The sequence below is a fragment of the Cantharellus anzutake genome (genome assembly GCF_015039405.1).
Source record: "Cantharellus anzutake strain C23 chromosome Unknown EI90scaffold_16, whole genome shotgun sequence".
Lineage (NCBI taxonomy): Eukaryota > Fungi > Basidiomycota > Agaricomycetes > Cantharellales > Hydnaceae > Cantharellus > Cantharellus anzutake.
Genome location: NW_024066966.1, coordinates 530964 through 549987, shown reverse-complemented (window position 1 = coordinate 549987; position 19024 = coordinate 530964). Strand labels below are relative to the sequence as shown.

Genomic DNA, 19024 nt, shown 5'->3' with positions numbered 1-19024 from the left:
CATTCATAACTTTGGTGGGTGAGGACTCTAGCTATGGGAGATCTTGGCGCCTCTCGGCGGAACGGAATTTTGATCCTAGAAATCCGTCATTCACCGATGATTATGAGTGAAAATAAATCACACGAAAAAAAAAAGGAAAGGCCGCTGAATAGAGCACACGTCGCTAGACACGTAAAGCTAGGTATGTACGTGTACGGGGAATCGAATCGAATCGGATCGGATAATGGGTGGATGTCCGCCTGTAATGCTGAGGATAATGGTCAACAAGATTAGCTAGGGGCTATATGTATAGCTCAACGTGCTTCAAGCGTCATGACAAATTCTATTACAGGAAGCTAAACGGGGTAAAGTCCACACGAGATTCACGAGTGCACAGCAACACGGCATGGCACCAGTCCAACCCAGAACAGGGAAAGGCGTTTGAATAACCGCAAGGCTTGTGCCGTAGTTCCTTTAGGAAGACTAGAAATTGAGGAACATTTTTTCTTAAAAAAATGAAATGAAAATGAACTGTTATTTACTTGAGATATGAATGGAAGGGAAAAGAAAAAGAAAAAGAAAAAATTGACGATAAATGATCGGTTGGATGAAATGACAGCACTAGTTTTTTGCTGGTTAGTAACGTGCTTGTTATAAAATATAAAGTAATAAGATGTTGCCTGTATATGTTTAAAAACAAAAGAACAAAAAGGATGAAGATGAGAGAAGCCCTGCGATTGCGCAAACGGGCACCCATACATGAGAGGCATCGCGGCAAAAAAGTTTAAAGGGGAAATTCCGGATGCGTATCCTGCGAGCTTGAGTAAAAAGGAGAATCCGAAGTCTCGAACGCATAGAGAGTGGTTGAACGTGCAACGCCGGGTGGGGATGGATACAATCCGAAATACGCCAGTGCGCAGTTGATATGTTTCACACATTTTTTTTAGATGAATTATACGCAGGTCTTGATGTTGGTTGCCCTGGTCAACGGTCAACTGGTTGCCTCCCTTGGTTGAATATATCCGTTCCGATCCATGCATGGGGTTGCTATTTTTTTGTTTTTGTTTGTTTGTTTTTTGACGTTGTTGCTAATCAAATGCACGCGACTTCTTGAGCTGTTTCCTCAATATTTTTTCCACTTCTTCTCTATACGGGTTACGCAGGTGGAGAGATCTGATGCAAGATCAGAGGTGGCTTTGCTTGGTGACATGGTGTTAGTAGATAAACTTGACCATATATTCAATGTTTCGGGACCTTCCTTCGTGCATATGCCCCCCGTTGGCTCCTCATTTGTGTTGAGAAGAATGGGCTTGAAGGGTTGGTTGCGAGACCGAGGCCCAATCCGAGTACTGGCAGTGCTGTTCTGGCTCCCTCCAGATCGAACATACACCCCAAGTCGGACGATCAGGGACGTTACCGTATAGTGTACTAGCCAGCCCTTCCCGTAGGAATTTGCGTGTTGCGAGATCCCTTTTAATTTGAATTACCAATCGCTGTCATTGTTGTTGTTGATTGTCGGAACACAGCAATTTCACCTCAACAAAAGATCAGAGTGGGATTTTCTTCCTTCCGGCTAGGGTAGCATGGGGCGGAGAGTGTAGACCGAGGAGAGCAAGGAGCAGACGAAAGCCGGGTGTGATCAATTTTCGTGACCGTGCTAATGGAAGAGGTACTCAAAACATCGGCAAGGACAACAAAAGAGAAAAGAAGAAAAAAAAGGAAGGGGAGGTGTTGAGTCAATACCAATTTACGGGGTCGTTTGCAGGGGCACAGCGTGGCACCAAATCCAAGAAAAAAATAACAACAACAATCCAAAAGACGGAGGAGCACCCGGACGTAGTAAGCATAGCTTGAAGTCTGAGTTGATTTATGGACCAGGAGATGTGCACTCCGAGAGTCCAACCAGAAACTGGAAAACACAGCCAGATTTGGGTTTAAGAAGTAAAAAGGATTACCAGCACTCATGAAGATGGATTGCTTTGGACGATAACGGAGTGAGCGTTAGACCAATAGATGGAGTAAGCGTGGTATCGCCTTAGAAAACTGTTGGCACGTAAGGAGGCGGCAATGGAGTCATGCATACATTCATGCGTCGTCACCGGAGCCACCAGGCGCCTCAGTTGATGCAACAGCTTTCTTGGTTTCGGTGGCCCCTGATTTGGACGCTGGTTTGGCCTCGGAAGGGGCAACCTTGGGTTTCTTGGGTGGACGACCCCTTGGTTTCTTGGGCGCATTGGCCTTAGCCTCTCGCGCCGCTTTCTCCTCTGGCGTGAGAACCTGAGTTGGGAAAGTAGTAACAATAAAGTAACGAGCAAGTGAATGCGAGTGAGGACAGGGTAACGTCGAATGGGATTATAGTCAGCTGGAGGGGAACGTGTAACAATGATGGATGTTTCCCACCTTCGGCGGCCGACCTCGCTTTCTCTTCTCCGGGGGTCCATTAGATGGCGCAGCTGCAGTGGACGTCGAGGCGGACGCGGCAGGTTTAGAAGATTCCGCCTTCTTGGAAGCGGCTAACAAAGATGTTGGAGGTTGTAAGAATACATGTTTGGACATAGGGATATGATTCAGTAAGTACCTGTTGATGTTGTTGCCCTGGTAGTCTTCGTTGGAACAATGTCATCACCCTCGAGCTCGTCACGAGCCTCTGGGTCGGCTTTCCTCTTCCTCGTGGAGGCAGCTTTGGAGGACATGGCTTAGGGATCGATTGGCGCAGATGATCGAGGGGAAGTCAGAGATAAAACGTGCTAGTAGTCGTGCGTTGGGTCGTCTGATTGGACGCAGATCTTGCTCAACGTTGGAAAGAGGGAAAGTGAGAGGAGGGGACGCCTGGAGGAGGCTCAGACGGGGATGTTGAAGTTGTTCTGTATTTCTGGGTTCGAGTTTATAAGGGAAATTCTGGGGGAAAAAGAAGTTTTCTTGAGTCGTTGTATGGCAGTTTTATGGCTGCACATATTTTTGATCCCATTTTCAGACGCCGACCGAATTCAGCAAAAATATTCCAGCCTGCTCCGTTTCTGGAGGCTTTTCCATTCCAGCATATTCTGCCTCGTACTTGCCCCAGAACCCTCCCTTTGCCCACCATTTTTTTCCTACTGATATGCTCCCCTTTTTCCACTTACTTTTCCTATTCCAACCCGATTTATTTTTGAACGCCATTTGCCCGGGTGAGCAGGCACATTCTTATCGCTGCCATATCGCGTGGCGCCAGGTTGTCGCTCAGGAGACTTTCCCTCACTGCTCCTTTCCATTTCTGTGCTCGACAACCCCCCCAATCGCCAGCGTCTCAACGGTGTTGCTTGGGCCCACAAAAATATACGTAAAAATTTCCAAATTCAATGACCATCATTATTATTTGCATTTATTTCAACATGTGTCTCTTGACCATATGACGACGGAAGCTGAAGAACGTTAGCGCGCACCGGCGCTAATCCAACATGCCGTACAGGATTCTAGGTTGTCCTGTCCGATATAACGTCCGTGTATTCATCCGCAAGGCCTTATGCCCCCCTTAAACATCGATGGATTCCCGCCGTCAATGAAGTTTCGGAGTTCGTGTGAGCGGGGGAAAGAAAATGAGATCCCTGCCGTTTCGGGACGACGTGGCAGTTTACAATCACAGAATTGAGTGGGCGCTGTGCACGTTGCACAAGCTCACACCCGGATTGCTATGATCGCGTACCGCTATAACTTCGTCCTCTCTTTCTTCTTTCCCTACGCCCTCGGCCTCCTTTTGACCTTCGCCCACGCTGCGCACATTTACTTCCCTTCGATACCGGAGGACCTCTATGCGTTCCCAAAGTTTCGCGTTTCCTTCTTGAACGGATTCCCCCTCTTGAATGACACAGCTCAGGGATGGCTCGCTGAGGGTATCCCGGGTGGAGAAGACGAGTTTCTTGGTCGAGTTTCTCACCGAAATGACCAACCATCCAAATTACGAAAAGAAATAAGCGAACATGGCAATGAGCCTTTGACTACAGCCCTTCAGGACTCCGTTGCCGTGAGCGTCGTGTGCTTTTGTTGCCCCCTTGAGTTTGTAATACCTAATTGAAGTGATCGATACAGGCAGCGTCCCCCCCGCTTGGCTTGCATTTGATGAAGATGGGCACAAAAGCGTCTTACCTTTGTCTTATCCCTCAGCCTCCTCCTTCTACTGCCTTCTCCTCGGCCGAGGAATATACCCCCGCTCACCCACGAAGAGCTGGGAACTCTTACAGCCTATGTCTCAAGGGTGTTTGTATGTGCGTGAATTAGTTCTTCTTGCTGGGAATAGTCTCCTTGGTGTGTCCTGACCCTCGATCTCTAATTCAGCATACATTGGGTTGGTTCACGTACGCCTATTGCCATGGAAAATACGTCAAGCAGTTTAGAGAGGCGCCTCATGCCCACCCTCATCCCCCAGGTAAGGTTCAGACATCAACTCTTATTCAAAAAGTTACATTTATTTTTTACCCCTTTATTTTCCCAAATTGACTGATATCTTTTTTTTTATTCGCATATAGGGGGCAGAGAACCAGAAGAAGACTCTGAGGTATGGATTATTGTTTAACTGTCCCTTTTGTTCGCCGGATAACAATCGCCCCTACTTCCTGCTACCTCTTTTCCTTTCCTGCCATTCATGCGAAATCTCCCTCAACTCGCGTCGAATAACGAACTGGACTCAATTCACGCATCATCTCCCATATGGCTTTTAATTTTATCTCTAGTGGATGAGCTACTTTTTGGGGATAGCACCCAGCCCAGAAACATCAGAGCTTCTATCGCCAGAGGAGGTTGCCGCGCGAACAAGCTCGAGCTTGCCAGGGGAGCAGGGCAGAGGTATCTAGTCCAGCGATGGGAATCAGGCACTGTGTGTGACAAAACTGGCGTGCCGCGCAAGGCTGAAGTGCAAGTGAGTTGTCTCCCCTGTCATAATCCCCAGTACTCCTCTTCTCGTAAAGATCTGGGCGCTCGAGCTGACGTACTTAATTATTTATTACGTTAGTTCCACTGTTCCATGACAACAACAGGTAATTGAGGGTTTCCCCATGTCAAATCTCTATCATCAATGCGCTGTTGCGCCATTTTTCCTCTAATTTCTTTATTCTCTCTCTCTCTTGGTCCTTTTTTGAAATTTCAAACGCAACTACTGAGGGACTAACGCTCGTCTTTTCTTGATATTCCGATCACCCATCAAGATAAAATCTTTCTCATCAAGGAGGCCTCGACGTGCAGTTATGTCGTCGTCATTCATACCCCGCGCCTATGCGGGGAACCGGGCTTCAAGTCCGAACGAGACACCCAGGAGGAGAGTGTGATGCGGTGTCGTGAGATTATGTCCGAAGGGGACTACGCACGGCATTTACTCCTTTCTCCACCACAAGCGACCATCCCTAACCCCACTGATGCCTTCCCCCCACTGGAAAGTGACATGTCAGAGTCAACACCGAAACCATCACCTTATTCAGAGGATGCACATCCTTTGAATTTCCCTTCAGTGCGTGGTCCTTCGGCTGCGCCACCTTCTCCGCCACCTCCGCCGCCTGCTGCCGTTCAGAAGGACGCCACTACCGGAACCGCCGGGGATGGCGACGGATCCAATGCCCAATCTAAAGAGGATGCAAGTGCGAAATCATCCAAGCTTCGCCAGGGCTCAAGCGAGGCTCTCAAACAAGCTCTTCGGGCTCTTTTGCGAGGTGCCACACAGGGTGACGGCGCGGAGCCTGGAGGAGAGAACGAGCATCAACAACAGCAGCCAATCAATGGTCGAGAAGAGGTTTTCATGATCGACGGACAGGACGGAGAGAAGATTCACGTCATCATCGGTGATCTCCATGATGAGGACGATGTGGAGCAGCAGTTAAGTTCGCTCATGGAAAATGCCAGACAGGAGGCCGGTCGTAGTAAATTGGATGCCCTTCGGAAGAAACTGATGGAGGTTTCTAATAACAAAGACCCAGGATTGGCTGCTCCCGCTTTGAAGAAAGAGGATGTGGAGGATGCTTCTAAAAATGAGGCTAGTGATTCACAGGAGAATGTCCAGGAAGATGATGGTCTGCCAGCCACTCATGACGAGTTATGAGTTTATCTGTATTTTCCCCCTTGACTGATGTAATTTGTTGAAAAACCATCGTCGGTACAGAAACAACAACTCCAATAGAGGGCTCAAGGCCAAAAACAACATAGAGATTATTCTATTTACGTGCCGTGCCTAAAATCACTCCAAGATATTGAACGTTCCATTCGAATGAATAACAGCAATACGTCCGCTGTCCACCCATTGTTCTCCCACCGGTCCGCTGGCAAGGGGTGGAATAGGCTCGCATAAGGATGGCCCTCGATAAAAGACCTGATTTCGGCAAGATTAATGGATGAGCTGGCTGCGCCCGAAACTCGACTAACCTTTCCACGAGGATCGCCTTTAGTCTCATCCACCTGAGAATCATCGCTGACTGCCACTAACTTGACTTCTATGTTTGGTCCTGGTGGGCCCACATGAGCGTAACTTTCAGCGACCGATGGTGGGAAGTGTTGAAGATCAAACGGATGAGACGCAAAAATAGGTGCGGTGGAAATATATTCAATGTGCGCATTAATGAGAGGAATGGAGAGTGCGATCCTTGCCGAAGGAAACTGGGATTCATCGCATGGACCTGATGGAAGGGCTTTGAGTGCTCATCAGGGTAGATATACATGAATGCGTTCGTACCGCCGGCCGCGACCACGGCATTCAGCCAAGGCTCTGTCTTGCTGTACCCAAGGGTGGCGCGCCTCGCTTGATTAAGGCCGCCGATTCGGTCGAAGAACGTGTTTTCGGCCAGCGCGCCACCGGCTAAATCGACGAGTTTGCGACCCCATGCCCAGCCAGAGTAGAACGAGGAGCTGGCGTGAGCGATGATCGAGGATCTCAGGGTGTCAAGATGGTCCGGAAGACTGGGGGAGGCCTCTAAGACATGAGGACATTAAATGTTCCGAGGAAGCGCTTACATGAACAAGTGCGTGGGACGAGGAATACCAGAGGATGCAGCACGAACAATTTCATCGAGTGTGGGGCGAATAGTAGCTATTGCAGTGAAATTGTTTGGCCATGCCCAAAAATGATCAAAACATTCCTTACCTTTCGCTGACTGGAGAAGAGATGTCGAAGCGAGAGTCGCAAAGTTTGAACCTTGCAGCGATATTAGAAATGAATATTCCTCCCTGAAACAAACAGCTTGCGAGTACCTTCTAGCAGGGCAGTGTAAGCAATTGCACGACCGAAGGGCGTAGCTAATGGAAACGCTGAAAGAACCGTGGATGCTGGGGATAGGGGGCTTGTGAGGGTAAAGAATTGGCGAATGGCCGTGGGGCCCGATGTGAGATTCTAGATGTAAGGGTCAGCTTTCCGGCACAATTCATTGGAAAGGGAAGCTTCTAACCATGTGAGTGATATGCACACCCGTTGGCGTCTGAGAATAATTATATCAGAACTCGAATATAATGGATGCAATAGGTCCAGACCTCCTTTGTCACCCCATGATACGCGGTAGAGAAAATGTCCGCGGGCTCTGTATCACAATTAGGGGTGATCACGAAACACAAATAACCACATACTGATTTTGTCTATCGTCGTATTTTCACCCCCTTTACCACTCCTTTCCACCTCATCAAGAGTAACTACGTTAAAACCGAGGTTACGACCGGCTTCGACCTTGGATGCGGCATCCTTCCCGACCACCACTATCGGAAAATGATTCCCTTCTTCCGCGACTTGCTCGAGGATCAGTTCTAGAAGGCTCGAATCCGTGAATATCACGTCTGGGACGCCCCGGGACAGCACGGAGCCCAATAGTTTGAGCTGCGTCAGAGTAATGGAAGTCATGCCGAATGTAGACAATGTCAAATCGATAAACAACCACTCTGGGACGTTCACTGAGTTCACATAGTGAGAGGTAGTCCATGCATCATGGCTCACCAAAACTGTCATCGAGAAGAATGATTGCACTGGATTTGTTCGGCGCGAGGCCGACGGTCCGTACCAAACCGTTGCCCAGCGCCTGGATTCGCAGCCGCAGTTTCTCATTTGTTATCTGGCCAACCAGCGGTAGTGTGTATAAATAATATCGCTTTGTCGGATTGAATTATACCTTCGTTCCCCACAGGTATTGTTCTCGGGTGGAGTCCGAGTGAAGCACATCGTGCGCTAAGTTGACTTCCTTGCGAGGTCTTGCTGGGAGCTACCAATAATTCGCCTCAGCAACAGGCTGCATAGTCAAGAAAACATTTCATCATACAGCAGCTCCATGACCAACACCATAGTTGCGATAAACAGCCGTCTCCCCAACCTTTCTTACCTTCCCCACATCAGACTGTCGGCCAAGAAGCAATGGATGTGCGAGCGGTACTGGTTGCAAGTACGATCGCACGGCGTATAAAAGGACAACAGCTGCTCCGAGTAGGAGTGTCGAGTTGTTGTAGTCCAAAAGGCGGGATACCTCAACAGCCATAGCAGTTTTGGACGGACAGGTCGCCGAGCTATCAGCTGAAAACGGTGGGAAAGAGAGATTTGCTTCCGTCACGACACTTGGAGCAGTGCTTGACGCTCACACAATAAGCTGCCCCTTTGCGCGGAATACCATCTCCAGATAATCTCCGGATGGCCTAGGACATGCATTTTTCATCGTTGCGCCAGGTTATTGTTATTTGCCGTTTCATTGGAGAGCTCGCAGAAGGCTAGGATTGGCGATCGTTCCAAGGATAGCCGCACAAAGTCCATTTGGGTTTTGCGATGAAATTATGGACACCTGATTGGTCTTTTATCAGCAAATTAACTATGACGCGGATAGAGGCGGAAAGAAGTTCTGGACCTTGTCTGCAAGTTCGGACTTCGAGGATGCGCCCCCATCTAAACGCTTGGGTTTGTTCCAATATTGATCTTCATTCTTTCTTTGCTCTCATAACTCACTGCATCTCCTATGGATTCAACGGTTGTATGAGATATGGATGGCGCTTATCAGGCTTGCGTTCAATTTGTAGCAATGTTCACACCAAGCACTGCCAAAAACAGGTCAAACGAAAGGGGGCAATTGCATTTTTTCTGGGGTTTGAATTTGCACAACCATTGGCCAAAGCCGCGGACGGAGCTTTTTCCCAGCCGTTCGAAATCACATCGCTTCGCCAACAAGCTAACTCTTCGGGGAGAGATAAGTTGAACGCACAATTGAACCCTGAGTTAGTATCCCATTACAACTAAGAGTTCGCCCAGAAATGATCTGGGTCTTCCAAAAGAGTTTATCGCTTCACCTCATTCTTAGCTAGGCCACACCATACTCACAATGAAGGGTTGTGACCTTGCAGCAAGGGTCTGTATCACGTGTGTAGTTGAAAGGGATGCTTATGTAATCACTGAATCATGTTTGGTTGGAACCTGTCGGCGCTAAAGAGCGTGGGAACGGAGCTGAGCTAAGATCACGAGAAGTGAACCAGTTGAAGAATATTTCCAACTTCACAAACATGAAGGTGCCCTAAAACATGCGACATGAAACTAGAGAAAGAGTCCATACATCGAGGAGGAATGGAACTGAAACACGTGAAACGTCCGTTATGTCCGTTCGGGGTTACGGCTTAACATCCAGCTGCAGGTGTGGTTGTATTCATTTTTTTAGAGTTGTATCTGTGCGTATCGGCATATGCCGTACTATAGCGAATCAAAGGAGGAAGGTGGGAAGGACGAGAAAATAGGACATGAAAGAGGTATGAAGAGTTAGATGGGTTTGGTGCATCAATTACTATTGAGGTGAAGACAGTGCAAGTATGCAGCACGTCAGTTCAATCTCCAGCATGTGACCTGAACCAGACAGTTTTTGGGTTCACAAGCAAATACATACCCCAACGCTAAATCGACCTCTTGCGCGTCTGGGTGTTTTGGGACTTCGTCATGTCGTGAATCCCCAATCCCAATCTTACAAGTTTGTTTATGTTTTGGCGATCCGTGCGATAAACAACTTCTAGATTTGCTTCCGACCAATGGAACCCAGTAACTCGCAATAAAGTCTGAACCTTGCGCGTATCGAGACCCCCGTTTATCTTTCCCTTTCTTCTCCTTCCGATCACCGTCCACGCATCCAGATATCATTGTACACGACCCTTGAGCATCTCATCATGTCATCAGCAGGCACTAAGAAGGCGGCAGCCACCAAGAAGACCTCGAGCTCTCAAACTGCCGAACACCCTCCTTTCGTTGAGATGATATCCGTAAGTACTCATCTTCCAGAGGATGCGATTGCCCCGTAAGGCCATGCCAGCATCCTCAATCCATACCTGTACCCTCCAGGGGTCCTCTGGGGTGCAAATTATGCCTTGGTTTCAGGCCTTCTGGCTGTTATCTCATGTCACCGGTTACCTTGAGCCGCCACACCTTTAACAGGCGCGTTACCAGATCCCGAGTTTCTTGAGCTATGACCTTGGCTGCTCGGCCTCTGCGCTACGCGAAGGCTCGGTTACCAGGGTTCTCTGTGCGAGAACTAATCTCATGACCTCACAATCATCACTCCCACATCGCAATAAGCAGCAAACTAATGCAAATATTAAATACAGGAGGCCATTGTTGAGAATGCTGATCGTACGGGGATATCTCGTGCTGCCTTGAAGAAGTAGGAGCTGGAACTCTATCTGGTGAATAAAATCCTAATTGAATTCTCCCAGATATTTGGAGACACGATGGAAGATCGAGTTTAATGCTGCCAACAGCAGTCAGCTAAACCGTTCCATCAAAAATGGCGCTTCGAAGGGGACCTTTGTGTTGCCCAAAGGTATGTGACCGTGATTGTTGCAATCATCTCGCCTATGCCTACGTTTGTGCAAGGGCCTTCTGGAAAGGTCAAGCTGGCCCCCAAGAACGGCTCATCGAAGGAGAACAACCCTATTATCAAGACAAAATCTGCCCAGCCGAAGGCCTCGACTAAATCTACTCCCGCGAAACCGACTACCACGAAGTTGGGCGCTTCTAAGTCGAAGGCGGTCAAGAAGCCTGCTACTGTTGCTGACAAGAAGGCATGGTTTTGCAACGTACTGATTGTATGGATCCTTATATATCTACTAGACTTTGACTGCCAAGGCCAAGGTCAAGGCGACACCTAAATCTGCTGGAAAGTCTTCAGCCAAGGCTCCGTCAAAAGACGTTGGTAAGGCTGCTAGGGATAAGAAGGTAGTGCCACCCAAGACCAGGGTGGCTACTCCTGCAAGAGCTAAGGGGAAGTCTACTTCTGCAAAAAAGGCACCCGCGGCAGCCCCGAAGAAATCGCATACTAAGCCGGCCGCTTCCAAGAAGACGACATCCTCCTCGAAGGTAACCCCTAAGAAGGTGAGGACATTGTCTTCCCAAGGAAATCGATTTTTCTTAGACCTGGTGCAGTCTGTCACTGGTTCCAGGTCGAGGACAATTGGAAACAGCAGGAAGGAAGTTTCTAGAACGCTTACTAGGGCGAAGCCGAAACAAGCCGCTACCAAATCGAGGGTGAGTGTTGAGTGCCTTTCGTTGCAGTTGTAGTTAATCCTCTGCTGCAAGAATAAGTAAATTACGGTCGCTTAGGCAATCATTCCGTCACTGGGCAGTCCTTGAGCATGTTACTGTGCTTCCTAAGTCCGCTATGTGTTATTCTTCTTTCGTTGTGTCAGGGGGCATCTTCGTGCCGTTGCTTTGGATTTGTCCCGTCCCCCTGGTTTTATTTTTTTTGCAGGACTTCGATTGCCTACTTGTCTTGATGTACTAGTGTTGTACGTTTGTTATTAACTTAAGCTTCGGGCCCCCCACTATGGTACCAACCTAACTACGCGAAGCTCAAGTTATTGCGGCGCTGCCATCAAGGATTGTGTTGGCACTTCCTCGGGAAAAACAACCTCGGTGTAAACGAACATGATCACACCGAAGTTTACCTGCACACAGGATGATGAATCTGTTACCGTTTCATGTTACATGCCTTCTATTAGGGTCTGTGTCATCTCGCTCCGAATAGGAAGAGACTTAAATTTCATTGCATAGGCATCAGAGGTGGAGATAGATGTAGATAGAACACATTTTTCTCTCTACGTCCACCCATATTTTTTGCGCCTGACCTTTCCTCAGGCTCTGATAGAGGATGATGATTCCTACGCGAGATATGACCCTTCGTCGGCTTTCCTGAATGTGAAGTTAACGAAGGAGGACAAAGGTGTCTATTTTCCGGATCTCGATTTGTTGTCCCGGCTTCTCGTTCCCCCAGCATCCACATCTCAGAACGCCAGGGGGAGCGACGATGGAGATATTTCTGAGGGCGTGACAGATTCTATCCAGGGTTTGACCCTTGGTGGTCGTAAATCTTCTGCCACACTTGAGGTGTCATCGCGTCCACTCATCGAAGTGCTTAAATCAACTGATTCTAAAGAGGAAAGTGAAGATATGAGGCTTGAGAGGTTGAAAAGGGAGAGGGGAATTTTCCTTAAAGGTGATGTTGAACTTACCTTTTCTCCAATGGCCTTGAGCCTGATCATGCAACTCTACGCACTGTGGCTGTCATTTGCAATGCGCAGCTGCAGCGAATGACTGGCACTATCCAGCGCCCGAGGCAACGGAGGATCCAACTATCACACTCTCCATCAAGAATCAATATGGTTTTCTAGACGCCTACTCTGGGTTTTTCAAACTTTCCAGTCAAACAGGGAATGACGTGAATGAACTTGGAGATCTCGCTGAGACGATCGCCCCTTCGGTCCGCACGGAGATGAGGCTTGCTCATGAAGACGAGAAATGGGACGAAGAATACTACATGTGCGTGATCTCCCGATCTGCGTTCTTGGAGTGTCTGATAGGCTTTTAGTGCTGAGTTTGTAGAAGACGAAGAGATCCAAGAGATTATCAAATGGAAGCATCCCTTTGATGACCCATCACAAGAAATAGAATTTACAGATGCGGAACGCGACAAGATGCTCGAATTGCCTCGGAAGGAATGTATGTACCACTGGGTTTTGCTCCTCTCATCGGGCTGACACATGTTTAGACTTGCCCGCACCACAACAAACAACGTCTCTTTATCTCACACTCGTCAGTATCCTCTTCTCATACTGCTATGACTTGCGCACTACGCAGCATGAACCAACTGCCGAATCCGCTTGGACCATCGCCACCCTCACTCCTTGCATGTCCGCTCTTGACGTCGCTGGTACCAGTCTTCCCAGTGATTACCAGCTGTGCTGGTGAGATCGTATCGTCGGGCCCTTGCTTTCCCGCTCTACCGTAATTGGTTGTTGTGTGAAAGGCTGCGCAAGGATGTCGCCAACATCCTTGCTGCTGGACAACGAGCGGTGACTCGAGCATTGCTCGAAGCGAAAAGCATCCTTGAGCATAGTGACACATATTACGTATACAGCAAGATGTGGATGGAAGATTATTGTGTCTGGATCCAGACAGGAGCCAGGTAATTTCGCACTTCTCTTAAGAATCATGTTTTAAGAGCTCTGTTGGTCAGTGACGAGGCATTGAAGAAACTTAGCCGGGATGTCACTGAGGTGAAAATCAGCAAATCAACCATTGGGTGGCCATTGGAGGAGCTCGAAGAGGCAGTTCTAGATGCACGGCGGGGTGAAGAGCCCGAAGCAGACTCAGATGACGAGTGATAATTACCACCGTGTTCTTCGGGTACCAAATCGCTTCGGATATGGGGGTTCAGGACACAATCTTCGGATCAACCCATAATGCCTTCAGAGAGCATTCAGCTGGGATATTGTTCCTCAAAATTTTGCTTACTTGGCTTGTTGTCCGTTCCTCCCCGTTTTCGACGGTGTGAGTGGTCGTGCTTTCACCGGTACTGGGGGTGTTCACAAAGCGGGCAAGTGTATCAAGAAGAGCAGGGTCTATAGAATGCGCCTTGGCAGTATTGTGGAGCTGAGTGTGCGTCTTAACACCTTTGCGGGCATCCAGCAGCTCGAACAAGGATGAGGCTGCCAAACGGTTTGGTGTTATCTGATCGGACAGGGCTTGAAATTCTGATTCTTCCCTTGATCGGAACATTTGTGAAATTGCTCCAGCTTTGCGCTTTGTGAGGGACAACATACGTTAGACGTGGAAATGGTGAGTAAAAGTCACGTACGTGCGAGTCGTGCTGAACCGACATGCGATTAACATCAACCTGCCCAAGAGTGTAGAGGCTTTGAACGAGCTGAGGATCCTTGGTATCCTCTTTTATAGCTACCATATCGAGGTTAACGCACAGCCCAGATGCCTGAGGACTGTGGCGCATTTATTCACCTTGACTTTTGGGGTCATTGACGCCATAGCGAGCGGCGGGAATTTCTGCCTCTTCCGGACGAGGCGTTCGAGCGCCAGCCCACGCAGGCCTTGGTTTTGTAAGTGGCAATTGCCTCGCTACTTTTGAGGACGTGGTGCCCATTGCGCTTGTTCGTGGGCGGGCGCGACGTGATGAGCGTGAAATCAATTGACCTTTGCTTCCGAACGCGTGGCCAGAGAAAGAAATTGCAACAGCCAAAACGCTGGCGTCGTCGGACATGCTAGAATGTCCTTCACGCCATCTGAAACAAGCTCTGCAGCAGTGCTAAACCCTACCCTAACCAGTGACGCGGTAAATGGAAGTCCTACTCCCTCCTTGACAACATTCGATGTCAGCGTGTTCAAGAAGTATCTGCTGGCGCTCCTTCCTCCGGTGTTGGGTGCTGATGTCGATGATCTTAACGACTCACTCATCGATGACGAGTTTGATGAACGTGCGTTGAGATTTGCGGCCGAAGGGAGTACCGTTATCTACGTTTCCAAAACTCGCAGTGACTCGGAAGGTGTGATCCTTTCCCGTGGTGCTCACACAACGCTTAAATTTATTAAAAAATTCGGTCATCTATGTCAGAGGAAAATTCAACAACTTACTCTTATGAACTTACACCCCACCTTTCATGGACATCAAATACGTTCATGAATATTGCCCTCATAAAGCGAACTCCTGTCTTGGATACTATGGCGCCTCTAGCCGCACAACTCAATATTACCACTCTGTTTGGTGGGGAAGAAACCCCTTACGAAAGCCTTCATGCTGTGGTCTCATACGCAGTCAAGCCATGGTTCGATGCATTCGTTGGGACCAGAAATGGTGCCAAGGATGGTGGCGACGCCAAAATGGGCATACCGATGACCAAGAAGAAGTTTGCCGAGCTCGAATTATCCCTTTTACACCTTCAACAGAACGTGGAGATACCCGATACCCACCTAATCATTCATCCTGTCATTCAACGAGCGGTGGCTCAAGTAAGTGAGGCAATGTTTTAGGGGCCACTCTCACCGAACCTCCTGAATTAGACACAATCACAAAGCATACGACCCAGCATTAATCTCATCCCTACATCTACACTCACTGACAGCACTTTCCTTAATACACTTCAGAGCCATGTTAACATGTGGATTCGGTCGATACAAGGAGTCACCAAGCTGAATCGCGATGTCTCCTCCGGCACCGCATCACAGGAGATCAACTTCTGGCTAAGTCTTGAGCGAGCATTGGAAGGGATTGAGGCCCAATTACGTAGCGATGAGGTTCTCATGGTCATGGACTGCCTGCGGAACGCAAAGCGGTTTCATGCCACTGTCAGTTTCATCGCCGACACGGGTTTAAAGGAGGCTACCGACATGGTCCACAAATACAATCAACTCATGAAGGATTTTCCCCTCAACGAATTATTATCCGCCACAGACCTTGATAAAATACAGGAATCACTATACCTTATCTTCTCGCATATCAACCGTAAACTCCGACTTTCGTAAGTGCCTTTTCTCCTTGCTACCGAACGTCTTGACAATTCTCTGGGCGTTTCTAGCCCATACCCCATACGGCGAGCCCTGCCGCTGGTCGAGGCAATATCCCGCGATTTTAATGATCAACTGTTAAGAGTCCTTACATCCCACCGATTACCTTACACCCCCTATGAGACATTCGATCGCCTCCTCTCACAAACACAAGCTATTTTTCGGGCATGGGACGAACAAATGAAAGAATTTACCAACGTTGCTCGAGAAGTCACTCGCAAGCGGCAGGAGAAGTTCATACCCATCAAGGTTCATCCCGCGCATGCCAAGCTGCAGGAAAGGTGTCGGTATCTGAGAGATTGGAGAAAACAACATGAGCAGCTTGCAGTCATGACCGGACCAACAAAAGGTTTAGGAAATGTCGGCAAGGAGGCGGGTGGAATGGATATGGAAGAGGAAGTGAAGGAGGCATATGAAGCTATCAAGAGTATCGATGTGCTTGATGTTTCCGTGGGTCAGTAGATCTGAGAGATCCACTTCCCCGACAGTTCAGCTGACGAGTCTTGCAGAGGGCACTGAGATTTGGGTTACAGCTGAAAATGCCTACAACGAACGTGTAGCTCGCGTGGAGAATCAGATCATTGCTCGGCTCAGGGACCGGCTAGGGACAGCGCGGAATGCTAATGAAATGTTCCGGGTGTTCTCAAAATTCAACGCACTTTTTGTGAGACCCAAAGTGAGTTGGTTCTTGTTCCTCTGAATAGTGTCGGTAACCTGGGCGAGTGCGTAGATTCGCGGTGCTATTCAAGAATACCAAACTCAGCTGATCGACTCTGTGAAAGAGGACATCAAACGATTACACGATAAAGTATTTCAGCTTGATTCTCAACACCAGAAGTGGAACTGAATGTCCTCCGCAGTTCAAAACCCAATACCGATTCTCCGAAGCATACCACATGTCACAGATGCGCGATTTACCACCTATCGCAGGTGCGATTATCTGGGCTCGAGAGATAGAGCGCCAACTCTCGACATACATGAAAAGAGTCGAGGACGTCCTAGGAAAAGGCTGGGAGCTGTATGCTGAAGGGCAGAAACTCCAAACCGAAAGCACAGCCTTCAGACGCAAGCTTGACACACGTCCGGTGTACGAGGCTTGGCTCCACGACATCAATCGTCGCGATATGGGAATAAACGGACGATTATTCGAAATTATTCGGCTTCGGGGGGGTGGCTTCCAACTTGCCGTAAATTTCGACCCCCAGATTATCACCCTATTCAAGGAAGTCCGGAACTTGCTATGGCTCAACTATCAAGTGCCTCATGCCATATCTAATATGGCGAAGGACGCGAAGAGAGTCTACCCCCATGCCGTTAGCCTCATGGAAACTGTGAGAACGTACGCACAAACATTAGACTTGATCGAAAAAAATCAAGTCATTGAAATCCTTGTGGCCGAGTTTCGAAATGAGACACAACGAATGACATCCAGAGGTGCGATACTAGTCGGTTTAGCGTAACACGTCACAGCGTAGTAATACTTCGTAGGGATGTCTGTCCGGTGGGATTTCTTCGTTAATGCTTACGATACGCATCGATATCTTCCTGCGGCTGGCCTGGAAGGACGGGAGAACCGGAATCTAGCTTTCGTCCGGGAATTCGCAGGAGCTGTCTCCATCTTGCAGGTGAATCAAGAGAAATTTATCCTCGGTTCCCATTTCGCTCACATTTGTCACAGGATAAAACGAATTCCCTGATAGACTCATACAGGGAAATCAATCGTGTGGTCGAAGAGCTATCCACATGCCCTTTCACATCTCAGGCATTTGGCGAGTTGATTGCTAAGATTCAAGCATTAGTGCGTAGTCACCTGCGAGACTCATTTCGCATTAATCGCTCACTCGTTCTGGCATCGATGGATTAGATTGACCGACTCAACTTAGAGGGTTATGCAAATCTTGATCACTGGGTCAATCGCCTAGATAAAAGGATTGAGAGTATCCTTTTGCAGCGATTGACCTCCATCATTCAACTCTTCTGCACAGAGTTTGAGAAGACTGAAGAAGATGTGAGAAGAGACGCAGTCTTGAGAGAGGCTTCGAACAAACGCAGGAGCGATAAGAAATTCAAAGATGATAAGGTGAGCCAAAATACGATCACATCTATCATCAGCCCTTGATATCTTTTATCAGCAAACCGCAGACGGGCCACTGATCCTGAAGCCTATCGTACACGAGATTCGGATACAGGATCAAGTGATCTTTCTTGATCCCCCAATCGAATATGCACGGGAAATCTGGATAAAGCGGCTCCATGATTGGTTGGGTGAGCAAATGAAAAGCAACGCGTTTTTCTGATGCTGTTCGCTCATCTTATCTTGCTCTTTTGTTGCGCCCACCAGCTGTGGTGTGTGTTCAACGGCGAATTCAGAGTTCCCGGTATGAAATCGGGCTCCAAATGCGGGGCACCAGCATGGCCGAAACTACATATGTCTCGCTGGTACGGATATCTCCGTATACTGTCACAAGAGCCGAACACCTGATCCACCATTTGGTGCCTTTCTTAGCTGACTCAATTCGCCGACGACACCTTGGACCGCCCTTTCATGCATATCGAGAATAAGGTCCAGCAAGTCACAGAATACGTCGGCAAATGGCTGCAATTCCAGTCGCTGTGGGATTTGGAGGCAGAATACGTGTTTAACCGATTGGGGGATTCGTTGGCAAGCTGGCAGCAGCTGCTGATTGAGATCAAGAAAACGCGCTCCACATTTGATACGTCAGAAACCGAGAAATCGTTCGGTGTGTGCGTTGTCGACTATGAGCAGGTACAAGCGCGTGTGAACGCAAAGTACGACTCGTGGCAGCGGGATATCCTCAGCAGATTTGGGGTCAAGCTCGGCAATGCAATGAAGGACATGCATGCAGCGATCCTCAAGGCTCGAAACGAGTTGGAGCATCAATCGATTGAAGGCCTGGTGGGAGGTGGAGTATCCCGACGGTTTTGATCCGCTGTCGGACCTATTTCAGAGTTTGGGGTGGTTGGCTCCCCAGCTCCTTGTGTTCATTTTCATTGTGCGCTTCTACAGAACTTTCAGGAACGTTTCCTTCGCTAGTTCATTGGTTTAGTCTTTCCGTGTGTGCTCAACTATATTTACGTTGATCATGATGATTATCTTTCCGCTTGCCCCGGTCACTCGGTTTCATAAGCTGATGCGAGCAGTCAACTAGCACTGATCAATATTGCTGCAGGACTGCAGCTTCCCACTCCTGAGGAAAATTAGGGAAGGAAGCCACGATGGGGCGA

The 19024-nt window shown here is 48.5% G+C and overlaps 9 protein-coding genes across 9 annotated transcripts; 6 read left to right on the top strand and 3 right to left on the bottom strand.

Annotated features, from left to right (window-relative positions):
- Nucleotides 1-799: 799 nt before the first annotated feature.
- On the top strand, nt 800-1538 carry EI90DRAFT_3050859 (uncharacterized protein). The gene is made up of 3 exons (XM_039059793.1): nt 800-1046; nt 1095-1256; nt 1280-1538. The coding sequence occupies exons 1-3, from the start codon at nt 1014-1016 to the stop codon at nt 1409-1411; spliced, it is 327 nt and encodes a 108-aa protein (XP_038917803.1). The 5' UTR covers nt 800-1013; the 3' UTR covers nt 1412-1538.
- A 324-nt stretch (nt 1539-1862) lies between these two features.
- On the bottom strand, nt 1863-2921 carry EI90DRAFT_3050857 (uncharacterized protein). Its single transcript, XM_039059792.1, has 3 exons — nt 2558-2921; nt 2380-2492; nt 1863-2256 (listed from the first exon to the last, which is right to left on the bottom strand). Exons 1-3 carry the CDS (start codon nt 2600-2602, stop codon nt 1941-1943), a joined length of 474 nt encoding a protein of 157 aa, XP_038917802.1. The 5' UTR covers nt 2603-2921; the 3' UTR covers nt 1863-1940.
- A 728-nt stretch (nt 2922-3649) lies between these two features.
- EI90DRAFT_3015120 (uncharacterized protein) lies at nt 3650-6040 on the top strand (the record flags this gene model as incomplete). Its single annotated transcript, XM_039056869.1, has 7 exons — nt 3650-3979; nt 4045-4220; nt 4291-4381; nt 4482-4510; nt 4711-4870; nt 4964-4988; nt 5157-6040. 7 exons carry the CDS (start codon nt 3650-3652, stop codon nt 6038-6040), a joined length of 1695 nt encoding a protein of 564 aa, XP_038917801.1.
- A 135-nt stretch (nt 6041-6175) lies between these two features.
- Nucleotides 6176-8444, bottom strand: EI90DRAFT_3121419 (acetyl-CoA synthetase-like protein; the record flags this gene model as incomplete). Its single annotated transcript, XM_039063393.1, has 12 exons — nt 6176-6307; nt 6361-6611; nt 6668-6891; nt 6946-7021; nt 7076-7126; nt 7183-7321; nt 7377-7406; nt 7459-7505; nt 7552-7869; nt 7913-8027; nt 8085-8174; nt 8232-8444. The coding sequence occupies 12 exons, from the start codon at nt 8442-8444 to the stop codon at nt 6176-6178; spliced, it is 1686 nt and encodes a 561-aa protein (XP_038917800.1).
- EI90DRAFT_3050844 (uncharacterized protein) lies at nt 8232-9325 on the top strand. The gene has a single exon (XM_039059791.1). It carries the CDS (start codon nt 8726-8728, stop codon nt 9188-9190), a length of 465 nt encoding a protein of 154 aa, XP_038917799.1. The 5' UTR covers nt 8232-8725; the 3' UTR covers nt 9191-9325.
- A 608-nt stretch (nt 9326-9933) lies between these two features.
- Nucleotides 9934-11814, top strand: EI90DRAFT_502601 (linker histone H1 and H5 family-domain-containing protein). Its single transcript, XM_039067706.1, has 7 exons — nt 9934-10191; nt 10534-10589; nt 10642-10748; nt 10802-10989; nt 11039-11299; nt 11351-11452; nt 11528-11814. Exons 1-7 carry the CDS (start codon nt 10099-10101, stop codon nt 11555-11557), a joined length of 837 nt encoding a protein of 278 aa, XP_038917798.1. The 5' UTR covers nt 9934-10098; the 3' UTR covers nt 11558-11814.
- A 37-nt stretch (nt 11815-11851) lies between these two features.
- Nucleotides 11852-13587, top strand: EI90DRAFT_3145046 (uncharacterized protein; the record flags this gene model as incomplete). The annotated part of the gene is made up of 7 exons (XM_039065228.1): nt 11852-11926; nt 11978-12419; nt 12505-12742; nt 12792-12922; nt 12972-13139; nt 13160-13388; nt 13440-13587. 7 exons carry the CDS (start codon nt 11852-11854, stop codon nt 13585-13587), a joined length of 1431 nt encoding a protein of 476 aa, XP_038917797.1.
- EI90DRAFT_3153428 (uncharacterized protein) lies at nt 13562-14427 on the bottom strand. The gene is made up of 4 exons (XM_039065861.1): nt 14219-14427; nt 14061-14158; nt 13718-14005; nt 13562-13669 (listed from the first exon to the last, which is right to left on the bottom strand). The coding sequence occupies exons 1-4, from the start codon at nt 14358-14360 to the stop codon at nt 13637-13639; spliced, it is 561 nt and encodes a 186-aa protein (XP_038917796.1). The 5' UTR covers nt 14361-14427; the 3' UTR covers nt 13562-13636.
- Nucleotides 14422-18920, top strand: EI90DRAFT_2993889 (dynein heavy chain, N-terminal region 1-domain-containing protein). Its single transcript, XM_039056157.1, has 13 exons — nt 14422-14760; nt 14829-15223; nt 15275-15732; nt 15790-16232; nt 16288-16454; nt 16509-16586; nt 16639-17212; nt 17267-17403; nt 17457-17576; nt 17643-17858; nt 17911-18043; nt 18120-18217; nt 18285-18920. Exons 1-13 carry the CDS (start codon nt 14484-14486, stop codon nt 18723-18725), a joined length of 3537 nt encoding a protein of 1178 aa, XP_038917795.1. The 5' UTR covers nt 14422-14483; the 3' UTR covers nt 18726-18920.
- Nucleotides 18921-19024: the final 104 nt, after the last annotated feature.

Excerpts from the sequence above, each read along its gene's own strand:
- EI90DRAFT_3050859 (XM_039059793.1), top strand. The coding sequence starts at position 1,014 with ATGCATGGGGTTGCTATTTTTTTGTTTTTGTTT. Across the intron at positions 1,047-1,094 it reads CTATTTTTTTGTTTTTGTTT|CTGTTTCCTCAATATTTTTT; the intron begins GTTTGTTTTTTG and ends CGACTTCTTGAG.
- EI90DRAFT_3050857 (XM_039059792.1), bottom strand. The coding sequence starts at position 2,602 with ATGACATTGTTCCAACGAAGACTACCAGGGCAACAACATCAACAG. Across the intron at positions 2,493-2,557 it reads CAGGGCAACAACATCAACAG|CCGCTTCCAAGAAGGCGGAA; the intron begins GTACTTACTGAA and ends CATCTTTGTTAG. Across the intron at positions 2,257-2,379 it reads AGCGAGGTCGGCCGCCGAAG|GTTCTCACGCCAGAGGAGAA; the intron begins GTGGGAAACATC and ends TTCCCAACTCAG.
- EI90DRAFT_3050844 (XM_039059791.1), top strand. The coding sequence starts at position 8,726 with ATGAAATTATGGACACCTGATTGGTCTTTTATCAGCAAATTAACTATG.
- EI90DRAFT_502601 (XM_039067706.1), top strand. The coding sequence starts at position 10,099 with ATGTCATCAGCAGGCACTAAGAAGGCGGCAGCCACCAAGAAGACCTCG. Across the intron at positions 10,590-10,641 it reads TCTCGTGCTGCCTTGAAGAA|ATATTTGGAGACACGATGGA; the intron begins GTAGGAGCTGGA and ends GAATTCTCCCAG. Across the intron at positions 10,990-11,038 it reads CTACTGTTGCTGACAAGAAG|ACTTTGACTGCCAAGGCCAA; the intron begins GCATGGTTTTGC and ends TATATCTACTAG.
- EI90DRAFT_3153428 (XM_039065861.1), bottom strand. The coding sequence starts at position 14,360 with ATGGGCACCACGTCCTCAAAAGTAGCGAGGCAATTGCCACTTACAAAA. Across the intron at positions 14,159-14,218 it reads CAATGACCCCAAAAGTCAAG|CTATAAAAGAGGATACCAAG; the intron begins GTGAATAAATGC and ends TCGATATGGTAG. Across the intron at positions 13,670-13,717 it reads AGGAACGGACAACAAGCCAA|GCATTATGGGTTGATCCGAA; the intron begins GTAAGCAAAATT and ends TGCTCTCTGAAG.
- EI90DRAFT_2993889 (XM_039056157.1), top strand. The coding sequence starts at position 14,484 with ATGTCCTTCACGCCATCTGAAACAAGCTCTGCAGCAGTGCTAAACCCT. Across the intron at positions 16,587-16,638 it reads TCAAACGATTACACGATAAA|TTCAAAACCCAATACCGATT; the intron begins GTATTTCAGCTT and ends TGTCCTCCGCAG. Across the intron at positions 17,404-17,456 it reads GAGCTGTCTCCATCTTGCAG|GATAAAACGAATTCCCTGAT; the intron begins GTGAATCAAGAG and ends CATTTGTCACAG.